A 26,572-nucleotide genomic window follows, 5' to 3' on the forward strand; every position below is an offset into this window, starting at 1 on the left:
TTTGATCAATTTTATGATAAATTATGTCACAGTACTTTTCTGAGCATATCGTGGATATCGACAGTACTTCATTCTGGCCAACTACAGGTTTAATTATGTAGTGAGCATAGTTAGGCCTGTTTTAGGCCTGGATTTAGTGCAGTGCCGTTTGTAACAGAAAAACAATGTAGCATGATTATTATTATTATTACATTATTATTATTATTATAGTAATTTATGTGGCACTAATCGTTCTATTTTGTCTGTTCCAACTTATGAAATCTCAGAAAAACTAAATATCATGACATATATTGTGTATTGTGAAAATCTCTTATTTGTGACTTATTGCCCACCTTAATCCGTTTTTTTTTCTGACACTGCAAATTGACTCTCCAGTTTTTATTCTTACTCCATGTTTAAAAATTCCACAGCAAGGCATCGACGAATTCATTAACGTAGTCACAGAAAGAGTCACCAGCCGCGTCCAAAGCCACATTTTATTATACTACACATAATGCACTAAAGAATGGACTTCTATGGGTGGTGTACGATTTTTGACATACTATTTAATATGGTCGTATGCTGTTTTGGAAGCAGCCACCATTCCTGGATGCTTTTTGTAAAAGGTGGATTTAGTGGAGCAGTGTGTTTAATGCTAATACTGGGCACATAAAACCATTATTTTATTCAGTTTCCCACTTAAAATTCCCACTTAAAGCCTGCATACATCATTTCCTTTTGTTTATTTCAATAGAATACACCACGCATTAACTAACTAGAATGAAGAAGATTCGTGAAGCATCCAGTGTTTTCCTAGATGGCCCATACAATCTGAATTCACCTTACATTGTACTTACAAATGATGACAAGGTCCATGCTACATGGCACCAGGGAACTGAACTATAACAGCTTTAAAAAGCTACATTTGGGACTTTATAAAGATGTCAAGGAGTCCTGTCCTAATATTCACTGTGCACTGCTACTTGAGACTTTTTCTTCTCCTAATAGAAGAGGAACACATTCTCAGTCCATTCTAAATGTCTTAATGAGTTCATATTACTGTGCTGAGCAGGGAGGCTGAGGTGTGCTCAGTGTTAAAGAGCTCTGCTGCCATCATGTGAATGATTAATGAACTTTTGATCCAGTGGCACATCATTATTCCACAAAGTCGAAGAAAAACTTGCTTGTTGTGGTGCTGAAGCAGGAAAGGTTATAGAGCCAATATCACATGTTTGCAGGGGAACCTCTGGGGAGTGTGTGTATTTGAAACAATGTACACACAAGCAATCAATATACATAATGAACTGACCAGACATTAGACAGAATTTAGCATCACAAGACAAGACAAGCGAAGTGAGGAAGTTCGACTTAATTGCATCTTTAAAGAAGCTGAATTTTGTTGGCAGAATCAGGCACATAGAGTATTGTAGTCAGATGCCACCAATCATTTAATTTCCAGTCAAAATGACCACCAAGTCCAAGTCCCTCATTGTTCAGCGTCAGTAATAAAAGCAGAAAACATATTTAACAGAAAGTTACAATTAAAATAGCTATATATATGTATATATGTATGTGTGTGTGTATATATATATATATATATATATATATATATATATAGCTATTTTAATTGTAACTTTCTGTTAAATATGGTTTATATATATATATATATATATATATATATATATATATATATATATATATATCAATTTGCATAAAGAAGGAGAAAGTCAAAGGACAAGAGGTGAAAAAACAGAAGTTTCCAGAACTGTTAAAAAAAGTGAAAGTTAAAGAGAAACCTGGGACTTCTAATAACTGTGCAAGACCTGGTAGACAGCTAAAACTGTCCCCATCAGATAAACAGTACTTGAAGCTTTCATCTTTGGGAGAGAGGAGAATCCAGCTCCACTCTTGCTTTAGATTTAAAATAAATCCACGTGTTTCTGTCCATCCTTCCACTGTGAGAAGACTCAACACAGAAAATAACCAGTAGCTGTCAAGAAGTCGTTATGGAAAAAAGAATATTTGTGAATCGAACAGAAAACGCTGGTGTTCTCAGAACAGTCCAGACCTCAACATCACTGAATGTGTTTGGGATTATTTTAATTGTGAGAAGCAGAAAATGCAGCCAACTTCTAAGACTGAACTGGGGATGTGGAAAAATGTTGCTGCAGATTTCTTTGAAAACTGAAACTGTCCTGAAAATAATGGAAGCTGCAATAAAAGCCGAAGCTGAACACACCAAATGCTGATATATATATATATATATATATATATATATATATATATATATATATATATATATATATATATATATCCTGAAATGAATAACTGCTACATAATGGCCATTTTGACTGGAAATTAAATAAAGGAGCTTTTTACTGAATAATTTTTTACTGTACTGTACGTGAGAGGGTAAGTAAAAAAGACCATTACCGGTTTGGTTTTCCAGGTTTTGAGTTTATTGTAAATATAGAACTGTTTTACTAATCATACAAAGTCTGCTGGTCCCATGCAAATCCTTTGTATCAAAAGCCCAAATGTTGTCTGATAGCATTAAGGTTCATGCTTCTAATGAGTTACCCTAGGCGTTACCACCACAGTTATGGTGTAACTTCATCTTTCATGCAGTTTAATTCCAGATGCACATTCCAAAAGGTCTGCCCATGTCAACTGTTTCCTTTGTAGTTATTAACTGAGGTCAGCATTTCTTTCAGGGGATTTACAGATAACATGGCTTGTCAGCAAGCAGGTAAATGGCAAAAATGTAGCTTGGATCAGAAATATTCAAACAAAAATATTGAGATTTTGCTACAATAAAAGTGAGAAAAGAACCAACATTTGGACAACCAGATTTTTAAGGTAAAAGCTTGTTTGTGATTAATTCCTTCAGCTGTTCCAGAGAGAGCTACTGACTGTGCTTGTAGTCTTTACCCTTTGGAAGAGTTCAGACCCAAATAGTGGGGAAAAGGCAAGTCTGCAAGTTGTGCATTAGAACTAATGAGCAAGGCCATCTTGGAGGCTTGGGCTTGCTTAGTTTTGTTGCTGCTGACAGCGAGGGCAGACGGACAATGAAGTGCTCAGCAACTCCTGACTCCTGGCCTGCTCACCACATTATTAGATTTTACTCATTGGAAATGCATGACTGGAGGCAGTCTAATCCAATTGGCCCTGGAGCTAGGGCCTGCACCAGCTTCCTGCCGGCGCGTGCTCTTCCAGCCCAAATGCTGCCCTCTTTCAATCAAACACCTTGGAAACAACTATAGGAAACCAGCCACAGACAGGACTTCGAGGTGAGATGTCAAGGTTTCATCAAATAATAAAAGCTTGAGTGAAGTGAATCAGGGAATACATACACGCAAGTCACGTCTATGGGGTTCCTGTACAGTCAGTTCAGCTTGAGTGCTACTTGCTGAAGGGACCATGTTCCAAACAAACAGCTACAAACCAACGACCCACATCCAATAGTAAACAAAACAACAACCAACAACACAATTCTTGTTAAAGTCATTATCAGGACCCTTATTGAACAATTAACACTGAGAGAATAAGAAACCTGCAACCAGAAGTCATGGACAAGGAGTCAGTACAGAGAATACAAGTCCTGAGCAAATCAGTGAAGAGCAACAATAACTAAAATTGTTTTGTACTTCAAAAATTAATTTTCCATCAAAATATCTAGAAAAAGAAATTTGGTCGTATGTTGGACAAAGGACAAAGGCTCATGTAGAAAGCACAAAAACACAGTTTCAAGACTTAATTGTCAGCTTATTCCCTTGCCTGTGCATCAACAAAACTGCTACCGATTCTTCCAAATACACAGGGGACAGTACAAGGGAGAGGTATGTTCGAGTAGCTCTTATAAAGGAAAAGTGATCTTTTCCAATTCTACGTTATTTCAGCTGAAAGTCAAAACTACCTGTTCCCCTCACTAAAGTCAGTGCAACCGTATTAGATTCATTAAAAACAATTTTGACCAGTAAGCATCGTGTTAGCATGAAGGACTGCATTTGCCTCTCAAGGGGGCTCAAACCATTGATATCATATTGTTATCAATATCCTTAAAATCACACACTGCAGGAGCCCATTCTCAAACACACATTGTTAAAAATCATCATCTTGTTCTTGAAAAAAAAAAAAAGTTGGGCTCTGTTTATCGTCAAGCAGACTTTTTTTTACTTGTTTTAAATCAGCCAGGTGTGGATTGGAAAGGTCAACCTTTTCCCTTTCTCCACAGGATCAGTCTGCTTTGCGTGGAGCGCTGGATGCTTGTTTACTCCACTTTGGTGTACTCCTCCACGTGGCCCAGGACCTTCTTTCTCTGCCGTAGCATGTGGAAGTAGAGCTGGGGGAACACTGGAGCAGGTGGAAAAATGCTCATTAATCATATTAACTAGAACAGTGCAATTCTATATGAAATTTTCTGGCACACTGAATTAGCAGAAAATCATTTAGGAATGAAACAGCTGATGTGCTGGCCTTCAGATGGGATATTTATATACCAGATAAAAATAACGACACACTTACAAGGGATGTATGAGACCATGGTGAGGATGAGGAAGGTATAGTAGTCGAAGGAGAAGTTATATTTGTTGGGCAGAGTGACTGAGTAGAGGCCTGTCTTCTGAACATAAGGCAGCGCAGCATAGATAGTCAGAAGTTCTCCAGTTACTCCCATGGGGTACAGCACAATAAAGAATGTGTATCTGCAGAGAGACATTGAAACACAACCACCTCAATGCTGGACGCCAATGTTCACCTTAATTCCTAACCCACCACACTGTCTTTAGCCCTTTTTGAATGAATCATTTTTATGATATCAAACAAACACATTTACACATATTGATCTATTTAGCCAACAGTAGTTTAGCTTGCCAATTCATGCTGAGACGATCAGAAATGTGTTACCCAAACAAGGTTAACCAATCAAACAAAGCTCATTAATCCATCAGTCTTAATGGCACAGTGGCAAAAACAGCCTGTTTAATTCTGGGGAACAAAGAGCGGTTGGAACTGTGCCTTTTTATACATAAACCCACACAAGCATCATAAATGGATTAATGGATTGCAGGGAAGGAAATAAAATACAAGAGAAGTGTAGGATATGAACTTGTGCTTGTTAATGGTTAAAATGCAGTGTTACTGTTGATTCCCCACTAGAAATACTTTTTGTCTAGGCTTAGGCTTAATCTGGGCCTTGGAAAACTGGCAAAACAAGCACAACAGAGTGTAATATGCCTTTACCTTGCCCATTTAATGAGGTAAGGCAGATGGTTAAGCAAGCTGAAGGTGTAGAAGGAATAACGGATGATCTCTGTGATGGTCCAAGCCACCACAAAGAGGAGCACACTGTCTTCACTCTGGACCTGTAACAAAGGGACACAGCGCAATGGCGTCAGACAAAGTGAGAGAAGGTTCATTTAAATACCGGTGTTTGCAGACAAAGTTAATCCAGACCCATGCAGCTACATCTTTTCTACTGGTTTCATTGCATTTAGGCAAAACCACACATCAGGCAGAGAGAGAGAACTGAAACATACGCACACCATAAGCAGTCCAAGCAGCATGGATGACCTGCAAATTGCTCGATTCGCAGGCATGACTTTACTCACACTAAATGTTATTTTAGTAAAAAGAGATATAAGAAATGGCCATCGTAACGTTGAGGCGGACAAATACAAATGTTACTGGTCATTTCAGATTCAAGCTGGTTTTCTTGAGGGGAAAAAAAAAACAAAAAACTTACAGTCCTTTAAGTTTCAGCACAGATGTCTTTCTCTGTGGTAAGCAAACAAAACCTGGACCTTAGTTAACAACACATCATTTAACAACCATAAGAGTAATGAGAGTAGCAGAGTAAGAGTTAACTAAGCCCAAAAAGAGACTGGATGGGACAATAAACAACTCATTTAAAACAAAACATTTTTAAAACATTTAAAAGTAGCTTTGAGATCTGTCACCACTGGAGGGCAGTGTTTTGTAAATAAAGAGCAGACACCCTTCACTGCGAGAGGGTATGCTCAGTGACCTTTCAAAGGTTCACAGAAGCACAATTTGTAGGCTGTGGAAAATGCCAAGCTCCAAAGATGTCTTTATTTTTATACCTGTAGGTCTACAATGTGGGCTGCATACTCTAGACAGCACTAAGATTCATGAAATACTCATTCAGTTTTATAAATAATCTCTGAAGTAAAGATAAAGCAGCGTATGTATCACTGCACAAACACACTTACTTCTCTGACACTGTGCGTCACAGCCCAAGTGAGGAACACCCGTGACATCACCTGAAATCCAGTCAGGACCACAGAAGAGGGCACAATTCCTTCAAAAGTGTGGAGACAAGCATTTCAACTTACACATGGTGACAAACACGCTTCACTTAATTGGTATTGCAATCTGTACTGTTAAGCTGTAATCAAAGGTTTTAAAACCCAAGGATTCTCTGATATGGAATTTCTTTTGCAATGTAAAACGACCACACATTATAATCTATTAGTGTCTGACTGATATACAGTCGTGTGTAAAAGTTTGTGGTCACAATTTTTTTAATCTTCTAAGTGGAAATACATGAACACATCCTCTACACAGAACTCACTTCTGCACATTCAAATGTACTGTCAAATTTTACATATTGGGGGAAAAACATAAAACAAAAAGGCAGCATGTAGGAAGGTTGTGGAACATTTAATATTAAACATAAAATGACAGTATGTGGGTTCGTCAGCTGCTAACGATGACAGGTTTTATTAGCATAAACGAAAATATTGCCAATAGCAAAACTTTTTTCGACTGTGGCACCCGCGAATACAGGGCAATATCAACTATATGACATCAGCACAGACTGACCTGGTAAATCTGAGCAAAAATGCCATCATGGTTCATTAAAAAAAAAAGCATGTAAAATGTATCCATATCTACAATTTTCCAAATGAAAAACGTCGTGACACATGCAAAACTATTTTATGAGGAGAACTAATGAACGTTAAGAAATAACAGGTACTTAACAGAAACTAAAAACACAAGAAATTGTGTTTCCCCAGTTCTCCCCCAGTCCTACAACGTTTATAATGTATTATATTTGTATAAGTTTTGTGAGTTTGTGAGTTTCTGCAGTTTGAGTTTAAGAAAGATGACCACAGAGAACTCTTAACGATTTCAGTCAAATTATATATAGGAATAAAAAAATCCATAAACATAAAATTATATCTCCCAATATATCAAATTTTTAAGCTCCTTTAAATCAGTACTGTCCACAAATTCTCCCACATCCTACATATGAAGTGCAATGTGTGTAAGACTGTTCGAACTCTAAAACTTTTACATTGTTTTATATAAATAGTTCAGCGGAGAAATATCTTACAATAGCCAGTCACAACAATAGCTAAATGTAAGGTTTAAATGTCTTGCCCAAGGACTCTTCCTGGTACAGCAGTGGCATTTTGGCTGGATGGGCAATTGAACCTGGTCTCCTGTGTGTGGGGCTATTTAATATGCCAGAGTTTTTGGTATCCAGTGCCCTGCACATTGTGTTTTTACTCCTCACTTTAACATACCTGATTTCACCAATCAGTAAATTAACATAACCTTCTTGTGTTAAAGTGTTTATTTTCTAAATATGCATCAATGCATGCACAAGCTAAAAACAGCATTAAAGGACTACATTAAAATCTATTCAATTGAGTTAAATGGTTGTGGTAATTATCAGGTATAATTCAATATTAAATGAATTACAATAACTATAATTAATTACAACTATTCTTATTTATTGCTGATATGTGAAACCCTACAACATACTGATCTTTTACGAGTAAAGTGAGTCTGTGGGATCTGAGCAGAAGTAAGGACAAGCCGCAGACAGCTGCAGGAGGGATGGCTGTTTGTACTCTGAAAGGTCACATCTAGCTTTAAGTCTCAGATAATGAGATGTGGACTGCTCTCCCTGTGCTCCACACATGCAGTGAGCCAGCCTCTTTACCACAACAACACCGCCAGGCTGACTGGACCTCTCACACTGTGTCTGCACAGCACCACTACTGCACTGTTTAATGTTTCCCTACAGATATGACTGTGAATATTGATATAAAGATAGAAATATATTTATATAAAGAGTCTGGATGAGGGATGGCCATCAAATATGTGCATTTCTAAGTGAACTGTATCATGGTGATGTTGTAACAAAAAACTTTTTTACTTTTATTTGTGTGTTTTGTTTTATTATCTATGCATTCTATTTATTACGTTACACGTCCTCCTCAAAGGCTCTCTAAGATGAGTTTGCATATGCATACGTTAGAATAACCATGGCAACACCTAAAGTGTATAGATATGTAGTAACGTTCACTATAATAAGGAGACGGCACTTACCAACAGCACAATGCAATATCTGTGAAGAAAACAGAGAAAGAGTTATATCTCTCAATAACAACAACCAAGAAAGAAACCTAAACATACTAACAACCACGTTTGTATAATTTACAGTTATTCCAAGAATTACGCAAACAAGTGAACAGTATATACAAATACCTGAGGCACCTCTGAGAAGCCCACCAACATAGCAAATCTTAATAAAGATGTATGCTGAGTGCAAAGCTCTCAATGAGATGACTGCACCGTAACTGGCACTGATGGAATGAATCTGGACAGTGTCACTATAACGCCTCATTTACACACTGGACAGCTGCCATAAAGAAATCTGAGTTGGAAGAAAGCACAGTAGTGGAGATCTGATCTAAAAATAGCTCACTACTTTGTAAGTACACAGTCCTAAGCCAAAGCATTCTTCATCACACTGTCAGGGGAGCATGCCTGACCCCAAACTGTGCATGGTGCCTTCCAGAAACAGTCTGTCTGGAAGAAAAGACTTTTCTCACAGCTCAGCACTTACCTCAAGGAGAGCACCAGTCTGGAAGAACTTCAGTGGCTTCTCTATTGAGTAGTAAAGACCGTGGTAGCTGCCTCTGGCAAGGTAGGCGCGGACAAGACCCACAGCGATGACCAACCACCTGAAACAGAGAGAACTTTTAGGCCATGCTCATTGTCAAATCTGCAATTAATAAATACTAACAGGACCACATGGGACTGGATATCATTGTTTCATTGTACTTTGAGTGCGAAGGAAGCATAAAGCGTCTTTCTGAAATCAAAGGTATTAATAGGGAGTTTGTCCCACTTTGCTGCAGTAATAGCCTCTACTCTTCTGGGAAGGCTTTACACTAGATGTCAGAACATTGCTGTGAGGATTCGACTATATTCAGCCACAAGAACATCAGGGAGATCCGTAAGTAATGCTGGATGATAATTTTACAAACGAATCACTCCAACTCATTTCCAAGTATGGTGCTCCATCAATCCAGAGAGGACAATTCCACTGCTCCACAGCCAAATGCTGGGGGGGGGCTTTATAACCTTCTAGTCGACACATTTGGCATCGTGACCTTAGGCTCATGTGTGGTAGTCCCAGCACCAGGAAAAAAATTATGAGGGAGAAAAAAGAATGATGAACGAATATACACATTGTTTTGAGCAAAGGAGACACATTTAGTGCAAATCAACAGGAAAGCCACATTTACAGCAAGTTGCTAAAAGTCTACATATCCATCCATCCATTTTCTAAGCCGCTTCTCTGTCAGGGTCGCGGGGGGGTGCTGGATCCTATCCCAGCAGTCTTCGGGCGGAAGGCAGGACACACCCTGGACAGGTCGCCAGTCTATTGCAGGACAGACAGTCACTCACACACAGGGGCAAATGAACATGTCCAATTGGCCTGACTGCATGTCTTTGGACTGTGGGAGGAAACCCACACAGACAACATGCAAACTCCACACAGAGAAGACCCCGGTCGAACCCAGGCCCTCCTCGCTGTGAGGCAACAGCACTACCCACCACGCCACCGTGCCGCCCTAAAAGTCCACATAGTGTATGCTACTTTATCTTCCCCTAAAAAGCAGCATATATGAAGTGATGTACGCAAACCCACCGATAATAATCTATGTTGCCTTTATCCCATGTATGTGGCAAGCAGCACAGCACTTTATTTCTTGCCATTATTTGAAGCATGCACAATATAGAGGGTTTATTGGGGCATGATGATTGGCTGGGGGTGGGGGCACTAAATGAATCCCACTAAATGAATCCCTGATGATTGGCCTGATGTGTAATGCTTTTCTGTGGAGATGTGGTGGAAAATGTCTGTGTCAACAACTTCCTTAAAGTAGCCAAAATCAGTAATTAGAAGGTGTATCTGGACACTTTTGTACATATAGTAATAATAATAACACCAATAGAATTCTATTTAAAAGCACTTTTCAAGACACCCAAGGACATTATTCAATGAGACCACAATTGCTAATGATGTCCATTTTGAGGAACATCCATTTCACACATTTCATAATAAATATACAAATGTAACATTTTAAAATGAGGACAACTGTGAGATTTGTGTCTTTTAGAAACTTTCTCCAGGTAGAAGTACTGATCTAGGATCTGTTTCTGTCAGTATAATGACAGTACATAAGAGAGGATTCTGATCTTAGATCAGCACTCCTATACTCTGAGAAGCTTCCTGAAAAAGGCTGGTCCAAATCTGAGCCACAGATACAAATTTACAGTGAAAGAGGCATTCAAAGACAAAAGTTTGTCCAATCGTTAAAACAATGCATTTTTCCTGCAAGAACTCTTTCAAGCTTGACACGGAATAACCCATAACTATAACCTTTACATAATACCAGAAAAGGCATCATATTACACAGTCTAATAATCAACTCACTGGATACCTGCAAATCCTGCCTTCTAGCCTTTGCTAAAGATTTGTTAAAACTAAAGAAACAACCTGTTTGGACAGCTGGACCACAAGAACATGTTCAGCTATGGAGATTTTTAATCACTGACTCCCTAAAGGAAAGATTATTCATGTGAAGCAGTATCTGAAATGACACGATGTTAGTTGTGGTTCATCACATGACTGTATCACTACCACAGCACAGACTCAGCTGCGGTCAGAACCACACAGTTAAAGCTCTGTTCAGTAGGTGTGTTTTAACCAATCACCTCCTCATCGCTGTTTCTCTGTAGGAGTCTGTCTCACAGTTTCGTGGCAGCCTGGAGCACAAAGAGCCCAGACAAACATGGCTGATATTATCCTCTTAGGACCCTGTCTTACTGTCACAGATTTGGAGTTGTCAGTAGAGGCTGAAGGTGGGGGAGGGTGCTATAGGCCCAGCACTGCAGGCTGCTCCATCACCAATTGTGACACACTTATCACAATAAGACAATGAACAGACTTTTATCATCAAAGCACAACAACAAAGAAAAGCGTACTCCATGAAATCAGCAGCAGACACAGGAGACACTGTGGATCGTATAAATTAAATGGCAAAAACATTTCACAATACTTCAAGAGTTTGAATAGTTTTTATGTTAGAAAAACATACCAGATAAGTTTGGAGACACAAAAAGTAAACAGCAGTGCCACACATTTTAAATAATATCAAAAACTTTGAGTATAATGACTTTTATTTAACATGTCACAGGAATCCAACTGAACAGGCCTAACTGTGCCCTCTGTGCAATGAAGTGTGCTGTCTGTCAGAACTAAACGCTCAAACAAGCATATTGTAATTCATCCCACTAATGATAATTATCATCACAGGCCCCACTCCTAATTCACCAGTTCACATAAATAATGACTGTTTTTCATTTGTCAGTTTATTTGACAGATATTGTGCATTATGTGCATGATATAACGCACATAAAATACTGATGTCCCAATTTATATTATAGCCTTTTTCAATTCTATGTTGTGCACTTTCCTCACAGTATCACCATGACCGTTAACTGCAGAGCATGACAACTGCCAGGTGCTTCAGGGAGTTTTGAAAGAACATTATGAAACATACATTTAAATAAACGAATGAACGAATGAGTGAACGAATAACACTTTCTGAAACATTCCGTTTACTGTAAATGCCTTCACGCACCACAACAGTCAGTCTGTTAATCCAGACACTGATATCCAAAAGGCATCGCTGTATAAATTTGCCAGATATTGACGCCTATGTCAGTAAAACATAAACAGCATCACTTTTGCATCTTACAGTGATCTTCATGAGCTGATGCCCACACGTTGCCATACCTGCCCGACACTGGCAAGCTCTTAGCTGAGGAGTTAACTCTGGTTCAGATTAGATATTTTCTGAAGAGTCAATAAAACGAGTCTTCAGCAAAACCAAGACCAAGAGATTATTTTAGCACAGAGTGCCTGTACTCATTACTACTGCTAACTTAAGTACTACCTTGTACCGTGATACCTTTAAAAATCGTGCCGTTGTTGTTTCCAGTATCGCCCATCCCTGTAACCCCTATGACCACACAGCGATGAGGTGATCAAACTGCCTCAGTACTTTGCACCCGATCTGCTCATGTCTGTAACGTTGCGCAAGCGAGACAAATCCTGTCTGACTGCACTTGCAGCGTCCAGATTCATCTGAAACCACCTCTGCTGATCTAACAGCATCGCTAAAGCACTTCCACTCGGAGTTTACTGAGTTTAGACCCCCAGCAACTCCATCTATAAACAACACGGGCTGTATTAACCACACTTAGTTGAACAATCGGAATAATCGCGCTTGTTTTATTCAGTTTTTGCTCACTGAATTGTATCGGCTCGCTAAGAGATCCGCTATGGTAGTGTTAGGGTAAAGCAGCAGCCCCACATCCAGTCTCAGTTCAACACTGTAACACGGCGGGTTTGTGCTGAGCCGTATAGAGACGTGCACATTTCTACTCGGTACAGACACTAACGACCTACGAAGCCACTGACTGTAAAGCGAGGCAGACTCAAACACTCCATCCACCCTGTCTACTGTAGCGTTAGCTAGTGCTCCTGCACTGTGGATTATTGATCAGGAAGTGTGTGAAACTGAACGTGTGTGTGTGTGCGCTCATACCCCGCTGTCATAACCACGTTGTAGATGACCAGATAGGCGGTGGCCAGTGTGCCCGGGCCTTTCTTCTTCTTGTGGCTACCGTCATTAGGAGCTGTTTTGGTGGTCCCCATGGCAGGTGCAGACATGACCAGGCTATCAAATAGCAGCTGCTGCTACAGCTACAGCTACTGCTACCACCCTCACCCTCCCAGTCAACGAGGGCCTGAAGAGCAGGCATCGATTTGGAGGGCGCGCCATCTAGTGGACAGGCCGAGATGTACAGTCTCTGGTTGGATTCGTGCTTTGAGAGCTGAGAAACAACGACAAAAGATGATGTACGCGTAACAACGAACCTATAGGATAAGTGGAGCAGATAAAATGGACAGTGAATGGATCCACTGTCTTTACTCAAGAACGCCTGAAGAACCGTCTTTTTCAAGAAACTAGCCGCGACCCTGCTAACAGGGGAAAAAAAGCAAATGTAATCTCACAGCTTGTGTGAAAAGAAACGTCAGACTTTGCTTAAGAATAAATGAAAATGAAACGAAAGCAAACACAGTAGTAAATAAGCAAACACGAGTATAAATAAATGAATAAAGATGGGTGTGTGTATAACTTATATAGCAGCAGATGCCGCTGCGCTGCACCAGGCGGCGCTGTTCGACCAAAACAAACCGTAGGTTAGTATAGGAGGCCTATCAGTTCTGCCGGTTTTAAACAACAGTGAATTATAAAGCAAAATGTGTTCGGACTCCGAGCAAGTTAATTTGGATAACAATGTTTTTTTTATCTGTGTTTTTTTAATGGACTTCAAGATGACCAAAGGATAGTATGGTTTCTTTCAGGCGTTGTGGGGGCAGCTGGTGAAGTTGACGGAAGAGCAGAGCAGAGTTGAGTGTGAACGGACTTCGATGGATCAGAGACGGACGCTAACTCAGAAACGGGTTCATCGCGCTTAAAACTCACGATACATTTGCTATCAAACGAGAGACGGAACCAAAATGCCGTTATTTGCCCAAAATCCATTCGACCAGGACGTCGGTGAGTCGGACTGTGTTGTAATTAAGTGATGTAGTAGTGACACAGAAAGCTAACTGGCCTAGCCAGGTCGGCTAACTATCAGCTAACGTCGAACTTTACAAGTTACACCGAGAAGATTAACAGCGTCCACAGTCCTCACTGTCCCGCTAATAGGAGTCCTGTACACCACGCCATTTCACCAGAGACGCTGTTATGTTATAACTTCACCGTTGAAGTTGAATTTGATGTCATTTTTAGTAGCGAAGCTGACGTTGGCTTTCTAGTCGCCAGCCTCTTGTTTGAATTTTTCAGTTCCACCTTAAATGTGCAGCAGTTACATTCTGGCGCCTGAGGTGGCAGGATGGAACCGCTGCGCTGTTTAAGGTGGAACGGGAAAATTCGTTCTTGAGCGAGGTAGCTAGCTTTGATAGGCTAAGTTAGCTATTTCCGCGTTTGTCGTGTTATAACGTTTTTATTGAAATTGAGAAACCGACTCGCAAAAAACACCAAAGCGGTTTATTTTAGCGCTGTGGATACAGGCGATACAAGTTTTACCGACGATGGATCTGATTGGGTATCGAAGTGAGCGTCTGCGCTCGGTGACCTGGTACTGATTCTGATGGGGTACCGTTTGCTGTTTGTCACAGTTTGCGTTGGAATCAAATGAAACAAATTAAATTTAATCTGAAATACACGCAGTTTTCAAAAACGTTGAACTGCATAGTTAAAACATTTGTCCTGTATTGAATAGGAGTGTAATGTGTTTTTTATCGGGTTGACAGAAATGGGATGACATGTCAAGCTAACGTTTACTTTCAGTTTTATAAGTACTGGTGGTGGTTGTTGTTGTTGTTCTTGGTCAGTTAAACTAAAAGTTTGGTCTCCAGCCCGTCGAGGCCTGAGCGGCTGTTCAGAAAGAGCTGGTTAAAGCTCTTCCTTGTTGAGAATAGAGACATATTTTGTCCTATTGGGTGAGGTTGTTGCAGGTGTAAGGAAGGAGTTTGCTCATGTTGAAATGATAGCAGAGCAGATGCAAATGGATTTGCAAATTAGGATATTTATGTGCAGAATTCTTATTTACATGTGGACATGGGCTGCCTTTGTATATTCGACTGATAAATGTTTGAAAACATACTTTAATGATAATGTGTTCTTTATGATCATGGAACTGTCAGTAAAACTCAGAACTTGATTCTGAAGTTGTTGCTGTTTTTGACTGTTGTGGTTAGTTGTTTAATATATAAAACTGAACGTGACACTGTACTCAAGCTTGACTCTTTTATTGTTTTTTTTATTACTTGGTGAACAGTTGAGAACTACACCTGTTCTTTTAAGTAGAGTCGGTACAATTCCACTTTTTCTTTTCCGATGCTGATAACAAAACATTCAGCCAATCTGAAAACATCCCTTAAGCCAGAATTGGTCTGCTATATTTTTCTTCAAAGTGAACTATTTTTAAGTGAAGTAGACCTGACCATCCAAAAGTTGATGTCCTGATACCAATTTATCATTTTTGGTTTTAATGTTTTTGGTCAGTGCTTTTCTGTTCTTGACATGCTCTAAGAAATTGAAACATGTCCTCTTTAAAAACTTAAAAACCTTAAATATTAACATATTCCTGGGATTCACTTTATGTTTATGCCTAATTTGTGTTTGTGTGTGTGGTGGTGGTGGTGTTTTTTTATTTTTTTTATTTATTTATTTATTTTTTTTTATCAGAAAAAGTAACCAGTGAACACAACACAGCGGATGACTGGGGCCTCATTATGGATATCTGTGACCGGGTTGGGACGACACAGAATGGGTGAGCTAAAACAAGATACACACACTCATTTGGTCGTCATACTGTTTAAATGTTTAAGGCTTAGATTATATTCTATTGGGACTGAATTATGGGATGTAAGAAGCTCTGTTCACTCCCCGTAATGCCACTCATGTCATTGTGTCCATTGTCAAAATAACTAGATTTATGAAGAGTTCTAGCAGCACAGTAATGTCTTTCTTGTCTGACAGAGCTCACATTAGTCACACGAGAGTGGATTTCTGTTTAGACAGCAGTGCTGGTCAGGACCCTCTAAGTCTCTTCTCTAAATGCCTTCACGTCTCTTTCACAGTGCGAAGGATTGTCTCAGGTCAATTATGAAGCGAGCTAACCACAAGGTCCCTCATGTTGCCATGCAGGCATTAACAGTGAGTGTAATGGTTTTGTTTCTGATTTGAGTGAATTATTGAATCTTTATCTTTTGGGCTGGTTTTAAATCTGGGCTACACTCTCACAGTCTGTTGATACCCTCAGTGTCTCTGTGCTCTGGTGGCTTCTTTGACTCTCATAAATCTCGGCAATGGATCTGCTGAAGCTTTATAGAGAGTTTTATATTATATGCTCCAGAGTGTAGCAGCATATAAAAGTGGCAGTGACCAGCGTCTGGCTGTTCTGTCTGAGCAATCGTGCTGTCTCATCCTGCCTGATGTCATTCTTTCATTCTATTTTTAGGCCTTCTTGACATAAAATTAGCTGAATTGTTCATCATTGCTATGATTTGCGTAGGGCACAAGAAGTGCCAGTTATAATTGTAGATTTCTATTTTTTTCAGATTTTTTGTAAAATCTTATTTTTACATATGTGTTTTAGCACATAATATATGAATTGTATTTTTCAAATTGCGAATGTTTCTTGCTCATTTGCTAATTTTAAACCTTTTTTGTTAGTTGTTAGGTGCTTGTGTTGCAAACTGTGGAAAAATCTTCCATCTCGAAATCTGTTCCAGAGACTTTGCCAGTGAAGTGCGAGGCTTGTTAAATAAAGTAAGATACTGCTGCCACCTGTACAAATATTATTATAACTGTGAACTTGGTTACATTGACTAAATAGGTTGTTGAGACATTTCTGCCAATAGCACTGTCTGCCCCCCCTGCTGTCTCACAGGCCCATCCCAAAGTGAGTGAGAAACTGAAAGGCCTCATGGTGGAGTGGGCTGATGAGTTCCAGAAAGATCCACAGTTGAGCCTTATTGGTGCCACCATCAAATCTCTGAAGGATGAGGGGGTGACCTTCCCCTCCTCTGGCTCTCAGGTACCCATTCAAAGGTTTTCTGTCTCTGTTACAGACTGTATTCAGCCTAATAATAAAATCAGTCATTCTTTTTGACATCTTAACATTGTTGAAATTGCAATTGGGAACTTCTGGTTTGGAGTTATAGTTACAGAGGGCCTGATATCCCAATTGAACACACTCTTAATGTTTTCGATCTGTTTAAAGCATCTATTCAAAAACAATCTCTGGGCGTCCACTGTGAATTGGCCTACATAAATGTCTTACTTGGCTTGCTGCAGTTTCGGATGGTTCTGCATAAATTATCTATTATTCATCTCACCACGTTAGGCCATGTTGGAAGGCCACCCAGAAATTTTGTGTGAGGTTTGCCAGTATCAGTTCTCTAGCTGCCACATGTGTGATGTGGGTCAGTGTAGTTAATTGTCTTTGCTACTTTGATATATAATATAGGCTTAGGCTTATTATCCTGTTTGTTACACAGCATTTCTTTCTGGAAAGAGAAGGGTAGTTGAGCATTAGAAAAGAAATGTACATGAGAGGGGGGAGCTGAGAATTTACACTGGTATTTCCTTTCACATACTTGAAGTTGAGCCCATACTGTCTCGTGAGACGTCCCATTTTCTATATTTGTTTTGACATGAGTACAGTATATGGTGGGTTTACTTGAGTTTGACCATTGCTCAGTGCCTACTTCATAGGTTATTTATTTTCTGGTTATTTAACGAGTGCTTCCCTGAATCTTAGGACTCTGACCCTGTTGGTAATAAAAACTTGTGAAATCAAATAGTAGTCTTGGCCTATATCTTGAAATGGGTTGCTAGGTCATGAGTTCGTTCCCTTGATGTAAGCGATTTTTTTTTTTTTTTTTTTTTTGCGAATGTGCTCCCTTACTTGAATGTGCTGGTTTGCACATATAGATGGCAGCACAGCTACATGTAGCCTTAATGAACAGCCTGACTGTTTGGATTTTGGTTCAGTGTTGTGCATTGCAGTGAAAATCACAGAGCTTTGGGCAGGTATGTTAAATGAGGTGGTGGTGATTGATGAGACTGCACCCAGTTTGAGGTTTGACCATAGGCTGCATTGATCTGTGTTGACTGCAGAGCACCAGCAGCAAATCCAGCAGCAACCCTGCCACCAACCGAGCACCTGATGATGACGACCTTGCCAAAGGTGAAGCTTTCAAGCTAGATACTAAAAATTGATTTGAAGTGATGGTGTTTGCTTATTATTAGTTTGTTTGTTTGATGTACTGTCAGACACTTTTGATCTGTCAGACATGTAGTATTTATTAATCGTAAATGCAAAGACATACAGACCTTAGTATTATTCATTTAGCAGAGGAGAAAAAGATGGATTAATGTCCCTGTGTGTGACCTTGGTGCAGCTATTGAGCTGTCCTTGCAGGAACAGAAGCAGCAAGCTGAGACTCGGCCACTGTTTGTGACACCTGACCCACCTTTCAACACCAATGCTGTTAAAGAGACACGTAAAGTCCGTGCCCTCTATGACTTTGAGGCAGCTGAGGACAATGAACTCACCTTTAAGGCTGGAGAGGTTGTTCTAGTCCTGGATGACAGGTAACTTAATTCCCACCAATTTTTTAAAACATAAAATATAGAAACGTTGTTAAATATAAATTGTGGCCTGTGAAAAAGTTTTGGCACATATGCCAAGGAAATAAAAAAAAAAATGCAATTTTGCAAACTAGAAATAATTGAAAACTAATAAACCTGAAATTATGCACTGAAATTAGCAGAAAATGCCATATTTAAGGTTGAAAATGAAAAAATGTTTAATTCGACCAGGAGTGTTTAAACTTTTTTTGCATATGATTGTACAAATAAAACAAAGATTCATTCTGTCAGTTCCTGAGAAATTGAAAGTATTATTATAAAAGTGTATTTTTTGACTAAATATTATGCTGCATAGCTCAAGCTGTAATTTATGTGTGCTTTTCATACTTCTAAAAATGATTTTATTGGCTCATAATACTTTCAATTAATAGTGATCCAAATTGGTGGAAGGGAGAGAATCATAGAGGGGTTGGGCTTTTTCCATCTAACTTTGTCACAACCAACCTAAATTCAGAACCAGAACCAGGTATAGTACCTTTTGAAATGAACTGTCATACAGTCAAATACTGTACCTTTGCTTGTTCAAGTATATTGAACTTAATTTTATTTTGTTTAGTTACATATATAGAGAAGACAGCAGTTCCTGAGGAGCCAACAGTAGAAGTCAAAGCAGAGCCTGAGCCAGTGCATATAGATGAGGTAGGTTTGAAGATGATCCTGTACCCAATTTTTGCTGAAGGATCTTCACATTGCTTTGTAAACCTGTGGTTGCACAAGAAAGTACAACATGAAACCCCATGTGCCTTGTGTGTCCTTTACAGGAGAAGATGGACAGAACTTTGTGTTTACTCCAGAACACAGATCCTGCTGATGCTGAACCTGACAGCACTGAGCTAATAAACTTGGAAGGTACACACACATTTATGTTGCCTGAAACAACCCTGTAGCCTTCTTTAAATGAAATCCCATCTGGTCTTTTGGGTGTTTTATCATTTGATTGACATTAGGAAATTGTTTCCCTTATAGGTGCATGTGCACAGATGAACCCACTAATTGATGACAAATTACAGGAGATTGACAGGTTTGTTGAAATGAAAAGCAATATTAAGTCACACATTGCTCTTCTGTAGGAGCAGTGAAGTCAATTAATCATTTGGCTTCTTGTGTCTGGCAGGAAGCACTCAGAGTTGTCTGAGCTGAATGTGAAGGTGCTGGAGGCTTTGGAGCTTTATAACCAGTTGATGAATGAGACTCCACAGTACTCGCCGTACACAAAGATGCAGACGCACCAGGGCACTTATCCAGCAGCTCCTCCTGCAGTGTCTATGCAGGTTACACATATACACGTACACACAACATGCACCCTGCAGTTTACTCTCCTGCATACCTAGAGCAGGGGTCTGAAACTCAAACCTTACCTGAGGGCCACTAACCATTTAGTTTACTAGTTTTAGCTACATATATATGTTCATTTAATATTTTGCTTATGCTATAAACTAAAATATGCGAAAGTGTTTATAATATATTTTTTCCATTATGAAATTACATAACTACGTAACATTTAAATGCATCTTAGTGTGCATTAGCAATTTCACTGCTAAAGATCATAATACAAATAATTTATTATTATTAGTAGTAGTAGTAGTAGTAGTAGTAGTAGTAGTAGTAGTAGTAGTAGTAGTAGTAACAGCAGCGGCAGCAATAGTAGCAGTAGTAGTAGTTTTTGTTGTAGAACAGTAGAATTATATGGGAGATGTATTGTAATAACTTCATTCCTGCTGAATGAGAGTGACGTAATTGCTAGTAAAGTGTTGGCAGAATAAATGCTAATTTGATGTTGTCAATAGTTTCCATTGATAAATCCATTTATTTCTTAATTTTACATGCTGTATCTTACGTGTCATGAATGAACCCATCAGTTGAGATTTAACTGTCAGTCTAAATTGAAATAATAACCAGGTTAGTTACAGCTAAACTACAAACAGGTCCGCTCAATTAGATTTTCTTTTTGAATGCTTACTGTTGTGTGCAGTGCCATATTTTTTTTTAATTGATGTAATTAGCTCTGTTTATGGTAAGTAAATAGTCACAGTATATGTTAGATAAAGCAAATCTACCTGTCAGATGTAACTGTAACTAGAAAAACAGCAAAGCAAGGAACACTTGTAAGAGTGTTCTCTGTTGACACTTACAAAGACTCAGAGCAGCTATTTTAATCATGACAATGTGACGTTTCCCATTGTTGCACATTGCATTGCATGATCTGATGTTAAATTTAAATCAATCTTCTAAAACAAACATCTTTTTGGCAAACTTTAGTGGTTTACACAGAAATGTTTGGTTAAGACTAAGGGTTATGCATGGTCCACTAAAATTATTCAAGTTCATTTTGAGCTTCTTGATATGTTACATAATGTCTGTGCTGGATTTCTTTGACAGTTCTTATGCATTGATTGGCAAATTTGAGTATGCATCTTTTATGTCTCCTCTCTCTTTTCCAAACTTTTTCTAGGGTTATCCAGGTCAGCCTTCAGGGACCTACATGCCTGGTGGTGTTCCTCAGGGCTACAGTCTAGGTTCAGATCAAGCTGCACCCCTCTGCTCTCTGCCTCCCACGGTCAGCACTACAGCCTCCAATCAGCCAGCACAGTCACCTTACATCAGGTATTTTAAGTCATGCTACCACATGTCTGTTTATATTATAGGTTGATCATTTTACTGTTTACGTTTGAGGAGGTCCTTATGGTAGTTACATGTGTGGTTTGCCAACAAGAGTTGTGTTGTGCTCCTTTTGCAGCAGTGGGATGGCCGCACCATATATGAACCAAGCTCCTGGCTCTTATCCGCCACAGATGGGTGTGGCTATGGACATGTCTGCCTATCACAATGCTAATCCTGGTATGCCACCAACCTCCTATCCAATGACGGCACCTGCTCCCCCTTCAACTCAGCAGCAACAGGCAGCCTACTACCAGCAACCCCTCCTGTGAAGCTGTGCAAGCAATCTGCAGCTGTGCATATCCCTGCCAATACCGAATCAAAACAGTGAGATTAGGCTGAATGTGTTTCTATTTCTTGATTTATTGCAAGGTTATACTGAGGTAGCTGGTAGACATTTGGCTCAGTAGTAACTCACTACAGGAATGATGTTATTCATCTGAGGAACGCAAGCACCCTGGCACAGGAAAGAAGCTGTTGCTCACAAACTCACCAACATCAGCATTTTTCCATATTTAATTTTACATATATTTTGTGTCTGTGTTTTTTTTGTTTGTTTGTTTGTTTGTTTGTTTGTTTTTTTTAATGTTACTCTGGCCACTCTCCACCAACACATTCTGTTTGCAACTGAAGGTCATGACATTTTCTGGCACCAAGTTAAAAATGAGTAAATACGTTTTACTACAGATAGTAAAAAGTTGGAGAGTTCTTTAAGTCAGGCCATGTTTTGGTCCAATCATGTTTTTTTGGTATGTTTTTCTTTCTGTTTTTTCTATTTTGTGTTTGTCCTTTCTTGTGCTGTATTGGCAGACAAATCTCTTGGCAGACTGACAGTTTGATTGTTTTAGCCTTCGTATCTTGCTGCCTTCCAGAAGGTAATTAAGGCATCACAAAGACACAACCAATAATGAAGATTTTCATTTCATAGTTCTCCAGAATGCTGAAATTGAATATGCCATTTTGCATTTTGGTTAATATGTAGGTTTACATGTAGGGTCGAGCTAGAATGTGAGTGACAAGCCCATTGTCCTGGAATCAGGCTGCTGTCATTTGGTCCAGAGTTGGGCTAGAGAAAGGAGGAAGAAGTGACAGAGCTTGGTAAGCAGTCACTGCAGTAGACTACAGAATCTAGAGCAGTGGTCACCAACTCTCCTCCTGGGGATATACTTTCCTGCAGAGTTTAATTCCAACATGCATCTAACAAGCTACCTCCCTCTTTCCTAACTCCAGTGCATCGAATCCAACCAATCCAGGGCTTCTGAGGAAGTTAATTTGCTGGAGCAGGTGTGTCAGATTACATTTGGAATTAGGCTCCACAGGAAGGTAGATGTCCGAGACCCGGGTTGGGAATCACTGATCTGGAGGCTCATGTACTGCATGTGACTGCCGTAAGATCAGCTTTGAAATGAAAGTGGGCACAAATGCAATCCCTTTATGGTTAATCTTTATGGTTTCAAAGTAGAAATGGCCTTTTTAACACACAAGTACTGCTTGTGTTTGCTTTGTGGCTGTTTGCTGTTGTTGGACTTTTAATTTAAATTCTGTAAAGATACAAACAAATCATGATGCTTTAACAGATGAATGATGCCTTTTTTGGCTTTGTATGTGTCCAGATCTGTTTATTTCCATGTGATAGATGTGTTTCTTCTAAAATAGATTTGGGAGCACAGCGCTTGCATCCTTTGACCAAACAGTAATCATTAATCAAGAGTTATAGAATCCTTTAGTTTCTATTGTGTTTTGTGTATGTGTAATATATCCTGAAAGAACCTCATATTTTGAGTAGTTTCCAAAATTGAACTATATTGTTTGAACCTCATCAAACAGAAAAGCAATTTGACGAGCAAGAAAGACATGTAGTGTGGCATAGACAGGAGACGTATCGTAACTTTTTCTTAACCTGCCTCAACAAAGGTATTGTATATTAGATGTAAAATATCTAGCATTTCTGTATTGCACCTTAACTTGATAAACATTTACCACCAGATGCCTTGTTCTGTCAGATGATGGAAGTAAAATAAGAACATAAATGAATGCAATTAATAGAATTTATTTCAGATGCTGCTGTATATCTGTAAACCTGTATGTTTTATGAGATATAGAGGGACTAGCAGACTCAATGTTTTATAACATCAAGGTTGCCCTGTTTCCTGTGTTCATGTTTATAAGATTACTTTTGTAACACAGTGAATTCTAATATCTTTCAAAAATAAATTTGCCTTGTGTTTCACATGCCGCTTGTCTGCTATCAGAAGTGACATTGGGCTTTAACTCTTCAGTTAACCTGGTAAAGCGTGGCTTGACGTTTAATCGACTGCCTCTTAAATGAAGTGATGAGTATCTTGTTCACATTGTCTCGGCAATACAACAAAACAGACAACTAACACAAAAAAAAACAGATCCGCATAGTTTCTGATGTCAACACGTTCTCAAGTTGGTTGTGAGCATCTTAATGATCAACCTCTTGGGTCCATCCACATAAGGTCTAGTAAAAGAAGAAGCAGCTGATAAGTATGGAAGAGCTAAGCCCCTTTGAGATCAAGCTGTTGGGATCCATAGATGCAGTGCGGTGCAATTAAAAAAGACTGACAGCTCTTTCAACTCCCCTGAATTTTCCTCTGCCTTTCTGGTGGATATGCCCAGGAGAAACTACACCAGGGTGTCTTGACATTTTGCATTCTATACCAACCTTCCCAGAGCATTTATTATACATAATAGGCCTATGAATAGCACAGTGGGTGAGAGTAGTTTTCTTTAGGACTTCAGTGGTGCAGCAATTAACTTCAAATGCTTTGGAAAGAAAAGGTTAACTTTTTATGACATTTTAGCATAGATTTCAGGAAAGCTAAATGGTGGAATCACTTTCTTTGTAGTGCAATGTAAATTTGTCTCAAGGCTCTACTCTTGTCACTGGTCACTGTGGTTGGGTCCTTTGGTTTCTTCCAGGAAAAGGAGTTGGTAGTAAGTTACACTTATTCTCGGTGCTTAAGTAAAATTTTTATAGATTTGTCTTTAAATATATAGAAATGCATCTTTCCTTCAACATTTTGTTGTATTTTCTCACTGTTAAAAAGTATCATTTGAGTTCATAAGATTTTGTGAAGAATGGACCAATAGAAATGCTCTAAAATTGCTTGGAATAAAATATCTTTACATTAACATACACTAAAAATAAAGAAAGCTTTTGCCTTTTCCTGTAAATTTTTGTTTTGTGCACCTGGACGGTTTTGCTTTTAATTTTTTCATAGTACCTGGTGATAGATACTTCATGTCCCCTTGCAGTTTTCACTGTATTCCTTAAAAAGACAGTTCTTCAAGGGTTCTTTACTAAAGACAGTGGTGGACAGTAACTAAGTAAATGTAATTTGTTACTGTACTTAAGTAGTATTTTCATTATCTGTACTTTTTTAGTATTTCTGTTTTGGGGTGACTTTTTACTTTAATTCCACTACATTTCACAGTCAAATATCTTACTTTTTACTCCACTATATTATGAACTGCTCTACACTATGAAATCTGTCGTTCCTTTTGGTTTATGTGTGCATTAAAATGTAATGTCAAAACAGCAGTAGCACAAAGCAAGAACACCAATCAGCACAGCGCACACTTTGTTTTGAGCTTGTTTTGATCTGTTGGACATACCGACCCAGTGCAAGCATGTGGTTCAACGTGAGTGCAGCAGTGTAAAAAAAAAAAAGTGTCTATTCCAACATAAATGATGGAACTAACCTAACTTTGCGTAAATAGACCACAATATAGAAATATGTACACACATGCAGAATTTATACAATTTTTCATTTTATAGTAAATTCATTTTATCAGTTTATTTTATTAGTTTATGTTTATGAACATAGACCTACAGATGCAATATAGTAAAGGAAAACTCATCTGTGAACCTGTGTTTAAAGAAAGTTTTTATTCAATTTAAACTTATAACTAAGCTGCAAATAAATCTTACACTGAAACTTTACACTGAGCCACTCGGTTGTACCTAATGGAAATTGTTTGCCTTCAGTGTTTTGTTCTTAATTTTAATAGACATCAGTGTCAGACTAAATAGTCACCATCATCATTGTCGTTAACCGCTTAGTCCAGATAAGGTTGCGGTAGCAGTTGGCAGAGCAAAGAACCTCAGACAACCCTGTCCCCCACAAGTTCCTCCAGCTCATTCGCAGGGACCCCAGGCCACTCCTAGGCCAACTCGGAGATATAATCTCTCCAGCGGGTCCTAGGACGACCCCGGGGTCTTGCCTGGTACACCCCCACCGGGAGATGTCCAGGGGGCATCCGGATGAGATGCCCGAACCACCTCAACTGGCCCCTTTCAATACGGAGGAGTAGCGGCTCTACTCCGAGCTCCTCACCCTATCAAGTAGAGTGTAGCCTGCCACCCTGCGAAGAAAGACCATTTCCGTCGCTTGTATTCGCAATCTCATTTTTTCTGTCATTACCCACAGCTCATGACCATAGGTGAGGTCGGGATGTAGATCGACCAGTAAACAGAGAGCTTTGCCTCACCGCTCCCCCCATGCTGGACCTTGCGGGTGGTGGGCCCACATGGTCTCCCGAAGTTGCCTTATCTGGCTGAGCCTGGCTGGGTTACGATCAGGCTGGCAGGGTACACGATTTTTTTTTGGACTGAGTTATTCTGGGTTTTCACTCCAGACCTGTTTGCCCTGGGAGACCCTACCAGGAGCATATTGCTCCCGACGACTTAGCTCTGAAAATCCCTAGACCACACAAGCCCTTCCGCCACAGCAAGGCCCCAATACAGGAAGGGACTAATTAATGACATTCTATTAAAAGATTGGTTTACCAAGAGTGACACTGGAGTATTTTCACCTAAAATTTGTTACTGAAGGAAAAGTCTTCTTACTAAAATGGTAATAGGACATTAAAGCCATAATTAAACTAAATATTAATTATATTAATATTAATTAAACTTTGTGCATTTGAAGGCAAATACTTTTGTACTTTGACTCCAGTGGAAGTCTAAAGGGAGGAACTTCTACTTTTACTGCAGTAATATTTTACCTTGGGTATCTCTAACTCAAGTACATGATTTGTGTACTTTGTTTACCACTGAATAAAGACAAAGACTAAGGAAACATGAACACTCAAATCATTTACATGTTTCAAGAGTACTTTGTATGGAAAATTGTTGGAAAATGTGTTGTATATAGTTAGCACCTACTTAGCACCTTTAAAAAAAGTGTTCTATTATTACAAGCTTGACATTGTAACAAAAGCAGAACGTTTTTAGCACTATATAGAACCCATGTTTACATGTGGTTTAGACTCTT

General features: G+C 39.1%; 2 protein-coding genes across 2 annotated transcripts; one reads left to right on the forward strand and one right to left on the reverse strand.

The window, feature by feature from the left end:
• Nucleotides 1–2,415: 2,415 nt before the first annotated feature.
• hacd2 (3-hydroxyacyl-CoA dehydratase 2) lies at nucleotides 2,416–13,131 on the reverse strand. Its single transcript, XM_017709535.2, has 7 exons — nucleotides 12,921–13,131; nucleotides 8,861–8,978; nucleotides 8,341–8,359; nucleotides 6,210–6,298; nucleotides 5,221–5,342; nucleotides 4,504–4,682; nucleotides 2,416–4,332 (listed from the first exon to the last, which is right to left on the reverse strand). The coding sequence occupies exons 1-7, from the start codon at nucleotides 13,043–13,045 to the stop codon at nucleotides 4,250–4,252; spliced, it is 735 nt and encodes a 244-aa protein (XP_017565024.1). The 5' UTR covers nucleotides 13,046–13,131; the 3' UTR covers nucleotides 2,416–4,249.
• Nucleotides 13,132–13,762: 631 nt separating this feature from the next.
• Nucleotides 13,763–23,665, forward strand: stam2 (signal transducing adaptor molecule (SH3 domain and ITAM motif) 2). The gene is made up of 14 exons (XM_017709536.2): nucleotides 13,763–13,940; nucleotides 15,639–15,723; nucleotides 16,034–16,109; nucleotides 16,629–16,724; nucleotides 16,846–16,992; nucleotides 18,078–18,147; nucleotides 18,362–18,554; nucleotides 18,983–19,077; nucleotides 19,168–19,250; nucleotides 19,373–19,460; nucleotides 19,578–19,632; nucleotides 19,726–19,882; nucleotides 21,064–21,215; nucleotides 21,349–23,665. The coding sequence occupies exons 1-14, from the start codon at nucleotides 13,901–13,903 to the stop codon at nucleotides 21,539–21,541; spliced, it is 1,530 nt and encodes a 509-aa protein (XP_017565025.1). The 5' UTR covers nucleotides 13,763–13,900; the 3' UTR covers nucleotides 21,542–23,665.
• The last annotated feature ends 2,907 nt before the right edge of the window (nucleotides 23,666–26,572 follow it).

Source organism: Pygocentrus nattereri, chromosome 6, assembly GCF_015220715.1.
Source record: "Pygocentrus nattereri isolate fPygNat1 chromosome 6, fPygNat1.pri, whole genome shotgun sequence".
Taxonomy (NCBI): domain Eukaryota; kingdom Metazoa; phylum Chordata; class Actinopteri; order Characiformes; family Serrasalmidae; genus Pygocentrus; species Pygocentrus nattereri.